Here is an 8,908-nt window from a genome sequence, read left to right as displayed (position 1 = left end):
AAGACTAATGTGCAGCATGATAGTCTAGATGACAAAGAAGAGGTGAGTGGTGATAGTGATCAAGGGGAGAATGATGATGAAAAAGAAAAGAAGCACTCAAGGAACTTAGGCAAGCAAGTCTCTCTAGGACTGATGAAGGATGTGCTGAGTCAATTTTATATAAAAAAGAGGACGATGCCTCCTCTTGTGCCTCTTTGGAGATTAGATGCCCAGTGGTTGATTCCTTCCTTTGATTCCACTGGTTATCTTGAGACTATGGGACACTTCCTTGTGTCAGTTGAAGGTCCGAGAGGGGAGACCATGTCTGTGACAGCCAGCAATCTAGATGAATGGGGTCCAATATGGCATCAAAGAAATGAGGATTTTGAGAGGGCTCTTGGAAGAGAGTGGCAAGACCTTAAGGGTAAATAGTTCTTGGTTTGGGATGGAAACCACAGGCTTAAAACGTGGTGGAAACGCATCAAAGAAAGTAAGTTGTCCACTATACATGCAAGTATTGAATGTTCGTATCCCATTCTTATGTTTGTTGGTTTTCAATTACAGAGTACTCCGACTGTGCTCACTACCATGTTAGTGTACGGTGCCAATTCATTGAGGTGCCAAAGGCAAAGGAAGCAGAGCTACTACTCGCACTAGACACCACCAACACGTAAGTCTTCTTCCTTTACCTATGCTCCTCTTTGTAATATGTTACACTTACATTCTCATATTATGCTTTTGTTTGTTTTCAATAGTATTGCCAGAGCTCATGTTACTCCAAATATTGCGCATGAGGTGTATATGTTTCAAAAGTTTGGTATTGCAAACAAAGACTCCATTCTAGATAGATTGAGTCCGGCCATGAGGAAGTGGGCTGAGGTTGAGATGAGTATAGAGGCAAGGTATTATCATGGTGTTGCTCCATGGTATAACTCTCCTTGCGATTTAATATCTCAACTTGTATGGAAGGTGATTTTCTTTCTATGGCTCACTTGTATGAGATGTGCTTTTCTATCTCTAATTTAGTTTTTTTTTTTGGAATGATAGGATGAATTTCATGTCTTCATCTCAAAAGAAACTGCTAAGCTTGAGGCTCTTGGTCTAGATGAGGTAGAGAGGAAGAAACGTTTGGAGAAGGCTACAAGGGTGGAAGAGGAGCGCCTTAAGGATAGGGGTTACAAATAGCTATCCATTGCTAATCCCCAAAATGGTGATGAGTTCTTTAAGTTGTTATTTGGGCTAAAGTGGGATGATGCAAGCATGCTCAAGATCACAAGAGACAAGCTGTATTGTCTCACAAGCTCAAAAATCCCTGCAGAAAGGTAATTTGTATATATAACGCAAGGTGTGTGTATGTGATGCTTTTTTCTTCAATGCTTTCTATTTGCGTATATTGTTGTGCATCACAGGAAAAAAATATTGTTGCATCTTATGAGTCTCACAAAGGCCAAAGACCCCCAATACCCGCATTTTGGTGATTATAAGCTCTTTCGGGTTTACATGAAGAAAGAGACATATTGGGCTCACTTGCATTCGAAGGCACTACTTCAGATTGATAGGATACAAGTAGAAGGTCCACAGCTACCAGATTCATTTGAGGAGTTCTTTAAGCTTAACATGAAGAATCATGTCATGTAGGTTGACTCAATGCAGTGCATTCATATTGCTTTCTTAAGTTCTTTCTTAAAATGTATATGTGCTAATGTTAAGCGCTTGTGAAACTTGTGTAAGCTTTTGTACACCTCTTGGATGGAGTGAAATCTTCAGATGTTGTAGAGAAGATGCCAGAGCTTACATTTTCAGCCAAACGTGTGATTTACAGGTTAGCATGCATTTTCATATTAGATTGTGTGTCTGATTTTCATATTAGATTGCATGCATTTGCTTGCGTAATTGGCAAGAATGTTGCAGGTGGATACTACAATGTATAGAAGAGAAGAGGCTGGATGCAGCTCCCCAATTCACAAGAGAGTGGATTGATGTTCGTGACGAGAACACTATGTATTCTCCATCATTACGTGAGAGAAAATTGACGGCATGGGAGGCAAGTGTTTGCCCTTGGTGGCTGGATTACCCTGTGGGGGTTATCCCTAAGCAAGAGAAAGATCTGCATGACAGTAAGTACTTCAATCTATGTAAACATCTCGTCGCTTTTGTAGCAATAGTTTTTGTGCTCATGCATGGGAGTCTAAGGGTGAATGATACTATGTAGGATTCAAGGAGGGAGTTGATACTCATGAACCGCTTACCGCACCCACCACTGTAGAGGAGCAAGCAACCAAGGCTACCAAAGGTGCCACCCAGGGTACTCAAGGTAATCCAGGGAGAAAAAATGTGCTAGAGTCCTCTATGGCGCCCACCACCTCCTTTGTTGCAGATTCATCTCTTGGTCGAGAGAATTGGGAGAGGCGACCTATGACCCGTTTAGTAGGTGAGAAGTCTTATATTAACTTGAAATTCGTGTATGATTATTAAAAATAAATTACTTTGAAATAATTATTGCAGGGTTCCAGTATCAAACATATGTTGATGCTCTATTAGTGGATGTGACCCAAATTGATAGATTTGCCCTTGATAGGTAGACATGACAACTACATATTGCAAGAACATCAATTTACATGTTGCATATAGCATTACATCATCGTTTACTTTGCATTAATGACTATGTTGTTTTGTGTATAGCATCAACAAGTTTTTTGCAACACAAAAGATGCATCTTTATAGCAAAGATGGAGTTCCATGTCAAGAGGTGGCTCGATTGATATTTGCAGATTTTCCTATAAGCTTGCTTGTGGATGCTCTAGGTCCCATCCCATTGGGTAAGTTATGCTTTCTATCACACAAGGTTTACATCAAACTCACTTCTCATATATCATAATGCCAATGTTGTTTGTAGAGGGCATGACTATTCCCAAGTGGAACACGTTCTCAAAGGGTCTAGTTATGGGTTGTATGGACCTTGCTCGCGAGTATTTGGCCGACCAGGGATTCTTAGTCACTATGTGCTTAGCAAAGCATATAGGTGAGTTTATTACGGATGCGGCAAGAGTGGGGTTTGTGCTTCACCGCACTTGGACACTCATGTGTGACTCCAAGGCTTATCAACATCCCGTTACTAGAGAGGCGGTAAGATAACAAAGTTGGATACGTTGAACGTACGGTTGTATGTTCTAAATAAAGTTTGTGTTACATGCTTTAAATAAAAACATGGATCACTTATTCTATTTCCACTCGTGAATAGGTACTTGATCTTACTGTGTGTCTTTGGCATCGTGATGGTCATGTTGTGCCTTGCTACGACAGAGAGGCTGGGGAGAAGATTTCAGAGAGATTGTTTCCAGCGTATCGTAGCTACATGATGGATGATTGTGTCTTTCCCATGGACGTTGATGGTGTCATTGTCAGAGGCGGAGCAGAGAGGTCTCATCTTTTCTTTCGGTAAGTAGTCTTGCATGTTTTTGCTCTCAGGTTACCTTGTATGGTATTTTCATTGTTTCTACTTGCATGGCCGCAAAGATTCTGTATCTTGATTGGTGATATGTGATTGGTGATATGGTTAGGTGGTTACTAGCTACATTTACGAAACGCTACGACTATGTTTTGGATGTGTTTGCGGGGTGTGGTGGTTTGGCGCGGGCCAGTGCAGAGGAGATGAGACATTGCATGTGTCTAGAAATAGATGATGTGCTCTATGGGGAGTGTTTGTCCACCATAGTGTGTGGACTGGTACCATGCTGAGAGAGTGTGTGTGTTTTTTTTTTCGAGAGACTCTAGACATTTCATTTTGTTACTACTTTTATATATATGTTTATTATACACTTTGTCATGTGACTATGCCCGATTTTGTCTAAGAGATTACATGCATTGGGATCTTTGATTTGTTTTTAGGAAGAGTGTACCTTGCGACTATTTGACACGAATATATTTTACTAGTTTTCCGTTGTTTTTGTTTTCTTGATGTGTGTTCATGTAAATGCAACGTGTCGTACTCCTTAAGTAAGACTATTTATATGCAGAATGGATATGTTGCACGAAAAAGCTCGAAAAAAAGAGATTGATTAGAAAAGAACAAAAATGAAAGCCCGCAAAAATAAAATCCCCCCATCTAAGTAGGACCCAGAGGCAGGGGATTTACAGCCAAAGCCCCCTGGCACTCGAGCATCCTCCTACAAATAGATGTTTCTACCAAAGAGACCTCTCACGATGGGTTCAGTCCACATTCCTAATGTGGCTATCAAAAACCCCCTTGGATAGGGTTGGCGGCTAGCTGGGGGTGCTCAACATGCCTTTCCTAGGCGTTTCAACCTAAATCCAATTTGAAATATTTTCTTCTTATCAATTCCTTTGTTAGATGACTCCTTTTCCAAACAGGTGTTCCTAAGTACAAACACAAGTAGAAGTGCACAATATATGCTAGATAATTCTTTGTTCTCTCTGTCGAAGGAAATTCTGATTTGATGCAATAGCATATGGCCTCGGCTTTATCCCTGTTATCATCCGAGATTTCCAAAGGTAACCTAATTTAATTTCCTCATTCTTTTGAATGAAGGAGTATCCTTGCAATGTTAATTGCAATTTGGGACATTGGCTTCCCTACAACGAAACCCTACGTATTCATTTGAACTAGGGTTTGTCGCATAATTCATATAGTTACTTAAGGACTTTGAATTCCTTTCAGCTTCAATAAAAATAGGCCTTGAGAAGAATCCTTCAACTCTTTAGGGTTTGAAATTCTTTCAACTTCCTAGGAACCCTACATATTCTATCACAAGTTCAATCTATGTTTTGTGAGATGTAATAAGATTTCCTATTATGTCAACCAAGCAAACGGATGCAGATTCATAAAATCTATCTTGTTTAATTGCAATTTAATACGTATTCTTGAAACTTTTCATATATATATATTAGCATGAAATTTCCATGCAACTTATGTGCAATTTAATGGCTTTTCAATGTGATTTTAATTGATCACCTAACATGAATGCAATGAACAAAATTTTCCGAGTACACTCATTATCTTGAAATATGCTCAATTAAGTTGCAATAATTAATGTAAATGTTCTTTTCTCCCAATTTATTTTCCCTAATACAATGGGGTGCACCTGATTCATAAGAGATGTGTTTCCCATCGTTGCAGTCCCTTGGTTTGTGGTCCCGTTGGTTATGGTGGGAATTTCAGCGTTTGGAGATATCTTTTGCTTGGGGGCCATTGTCCACAAGTGGATTCGAGAGATAAAGAAGAAGGAATGGATTTAAGATGGGAGAGTGTTAGAGAAGATGGCTTAGTCAAAGACCGAGATAGTGGGAATTGAGCTAACTCGCTCCCTCGCAACATCTTGGGGTAACTCCTCTCTCTCTCTCTCTCTCTCTCTCTCTCTCTCTCTCTCTCTCTCTCTCTCTCTCTCTCTCAAGCTCCTTCTCGCAATCTCTTGGAGGGGTATCCTTCTACCTCCCTCTCTCTACCTCTCTCTCACAGCCTCTCAGGGTCTCCTTGTGCTTTTCTAACTGCTCCCAATTCCTCATATTTATAGCTAAATAAGAGAAGAAGGGTTGTGGTTGAGAAGAAGAGCTCTTTATGGAGGAGCTCTTGGAAAAATCAACAATTTGATGCTCAAATCACAATTCCAATAGTTCCGTTGGCTCCGAAAGGGAGGTAAAACCCTTAGACAATTGATTAGAAATCTTCCAAATCACTCCTTCTCCCTGTTCAAATTGCTGTTTACTGCCTGTAAATTGCGATCGCAAGGCGCGTGATTTCGCCAATCCTTCTTTTTTTGTATTGAATCTCCAAAACAAGCTAAAAAAACACTTGCTTTTTTTTACATGACATCTTGTTCTAGAAATCTCCATAGCTTTTTAGGATATTTACAATAAGTAATATCTAAAATGTGCTAGTTTTGCCCAAAAATCTAATATTTTTGGACCATCCATACTATACACATTAACACTAGTGATTAATATGGGTCATAACTCTCGTTCACATTTTTTTATATTTTTAATTAAATAAAAATTGTTAGTTTTTTTACTTTAGTTAGTCTTTAGCTAGCAACTTTACTAACTTATTAATTGACTAACTAACTTTCAAACTAACCACCTGGCTTTAATGAGATGGTCTTATCGCTCATTCATGAGGAGGTGAAACTAGGTTTGGCTATGAGCTTGAGTAGCTCGAAAGGCAAAGATGCAATGTTCTATTCTAATCAAAGAGGTTGTGGGGTAGCCATAGTTGGTAGGGGTTCCTTCCGTGGTCGATGGACTCAGCAAAATGCATCTCAACATGTACAAAATCAACAAGGACATACTGCTAGAGGTGGTGGATACTCCCAAGCAAAGGGGAGATCCAACTCTAGAGGCAAAGAATCTTGGCAGTCATAAAGTACGCATGATAATGCAAACAAGGATAAGGACAATCATTACTATGGGAATTATGGCCACATTGCAAAAGAATGTTGGAAGAAGCAAGGGGGGGATCCAATTTTAGAGGTAGAGGATCTTGGCAGTCACAGAGTACACATGATAATGCAAACAAGGATACATACTGTCATTATTGTGGAAATTATGGCCACATTATGAAAGAATGCTAGAAGAAGCAAGGGGTAGATCCAACTTTAGAGGCTAAGGATCTTGGCAGTCACAGAGTACACATGATAATGCAAACAAGGATAAGGATTGTCGTTACTATGGGAATTATGACCACATCGTGAAAGAATGCAAGAAGAAGCAAGCAACAATGTTTTCTCATGATGATGCAAGTGTCAAAGACATATATATCTAGCATAAACTCACTTTGGGACACATATGTTCAGCTTATCAACTTGAAAAACAAGCCTCTTTTCCATTTGTCAAACATACACGGAACAATAGTAGACCCTTGTAGCTTATTCATTTGGATATATGGGGACCTGCACATAATGTATCTCTTGGAGGGTCTAGGTATTTTGTAACTTTTGCGAATGATTTCAGCATGTATACTTGGATATACATTCTGAAACATAAAGGTGAGTTCTTGATAGCTTCATGGATTTCAATCTCATGTAGAGAAATAATTCAACTATCATATCTCATGCCTATGGTTTGATGGTGGTGGTGAATATGTGTCGAGGGAGTTTGATAAGTACTTGACTAAGCATGGGATCAGTAGGAGAGACTGTTGACATGCAGTTATACTCCGTAGCAAAATGGAGTGGCTAAATAGAAAAACAAGGTGATTATGGAAGTAACCAAGGCAATGTTGAATGAGAAAGATACACCTCTTTCTTACTGGGCTGAAGCAGTTTTAACTGCTATTTATGTCATGAGTTAGACACCTATAGCTAATATACATGAGAAGACACCATATGAGCAACTTTATGGATATAAGCCTGACATTAAACACTTGAAAGTATTTGGTAGCATTGCATATGTACATGTACCTGATGAGAAAAAAAAGAAGCTTGATCTGAAAGTAGTGAAGGCTATCTTTATTGGTTACTCGCAGGAACAAAAGGCTTATAAGTGTTATGTTCCATCCACTCATGAGACTTTGATTAGTCATGATGTAGTATTTGATGAGCTAGCATCCTGGTATGGTGCTAAGTAGGTATCAATTCATGATGAATCTTCACAAAGTACATATGCTAAAAATGGAATGCAAAATACTACTACTGCTAGTGGACCTACGCATGATGTAATTGCCAGTGTGAGTCCTTGGACAGGTAGATTGCGCAGTCATGGATCTCATTCTATTGACACAGATATGTTAGTGAGGGGAAGACTAGACATGGATAAAGGCAAAGGGAAGACACTTGATGATGTAACAGGTCTATTGACATCAGGGTATGATTCCACTGATAGTCTAGATAGTGAGTTTGGAATACCTACAGTTGTTATGCTTGGTGTTAAGCAAAGGTATGTATCGCCTCATGAGAGAGTGGAGTCGCATAATGAACCTCAGCTACAAAGATCGTAAAGAGAAAGAAAGCTTGTTGATAGATTTACTTATAGTGGGTACTAGCTATGAAGTACAAAGAAACTAGATCATTTGCAAAAGCAGTTAAGGATAAGAACGGGTCTAAAGCAATGGATGAAGAGTATGATGCTTTGTTGAAAAATGGAACTTGGGATTTAGTTGAGCTGCATGAAGGCAAGATGTCTATTGGATGCAAGTGGGTTTACAAATTCAAATGTAAATCAGATGACTCGCTTAATAGATACAAAGCTAGGTTGGTTGTGAAGGGTTATGCTTAAAAATATGGGCTAGACTATGACGAGACTTGTAGTCCTGTTGCAAAGATGGCAACTATACATAATGTCATTGCATTAGCTACCTTTATATCAAATGGATATAAAGAATGCTTTCTTGAATGGTGATTTGATGGAAGAAGTCTATATATGGATCGATTGAAAGGATATGTACATGCTAAATATCCATCTTATGTTTGTAGATAGAAGAAAGCATTGTATGGATTGAAACAAGCACCATGGGCATGGAATGAAAAAAATCAACTCATGAAGGCAAAGGGTGGGAGGGATTGGTGGCATTGCAATGGGCACTTGGTGGCGGTAGGTGGCAAGAGGTGTGAGATAGAGTCTAGGTGGGTGGTGGGGCAAAGGTCAGGCAATGTCGGTGCAAGAGAGGGGAGATAGGAGGAGGAAGGAGGTGGAGGGAGGGGTTGGGGACGGGGGTGGGAGAGAGATGGAGGGAAGGAGGAAAGAGAGTGAAGAAGGAGATGTTGGAGGGGAGAGAGGGTGAGGAGGTGGGAGCATGACAGGGAGGGTGAAGGTGGAGGAGAGAGAAAGAGAAAGAAAGAAAGAAAGAGGGAGGGAGGGAGGGGAGGTGGGCAAGATAGTTGGTGAGGGAGGGAATTTTTAAAAACTTTCAAATTAAAAATTAACTAATGAATTAGTTGTTTTATGTTTGTGAAATGTTTTTTTGTTGTTTAAATTAATT

At 39.6% G+C, this 8,908-nt stretch overlaps 1 protein-coding gene across 1 annotated transcript; it reads left to right on the top strand.

Moving 5' to 3' along the window:
- Window positions 1-1,978: 1,978 nt before the first annotated feature.
- Window positions 1,979-2,561, top strand: LOC148039900 (uncharacterized). Its single transcript, XM_087689921.1, has 3 exons — window positions 1,979-2,096; window positions 2,192-2,410; window positions 2,485-2,561. The coding sequence occupies exons 1-3, from the start codon at window positions 1,979-1,981 to the stop codon at window positions 2,559-2,561; spliced, it is 414 nt and encodes a 137-aa protein (XP_087546047.1).
- Window positions 2,562-8,908: the final 6,347 nt, after the last annotated feature.

The sequence above is a fragment of the Lygodium microphyllum genome, chromosome 2, assembly GCF_053477565.2.
Source record: "Lygodium microphyllum isolate KBCC chromosome 2, Lygodium_microphyllum_v1.1.10, whole genome shotgun sequence".
Classification (NCBI taxonomy): Eukaryota; Viridiplantae; Streptophyta; class Polypodiopsida; order Schizaeales; family Lygodiaceae; genus Lygodium; species Lygodium microphyllum.
This window is presented reverse-complemented; position numbering and strand designations above follow the sequence as displayed.

Excerpts from the sequence above, each read along its gene's own strand:
- LOC148039900 (XM_087689921.1), top strand. The coding sequence starts at position 1,979 with ATGTATTCTCCATCATTACGTGAGAGAAAATTGACGGCATGGGAGGCA. Across the intron at positions 2,097-2,191 it reads AGAGAAAGATCTGCATGACA|GATTCAAGGAGGGAGTTGAT; the intron begins GTAAGTACTTCA and ends GATACTATGTAG. Across the intron at positions 2,411-2,484 it reads ACCTATGACCCGTTTAGTAG|GGTTCCAGTATCAAACATAT; the intron begins GTGAGAAGTCTT and ends TAATTATTGCAG.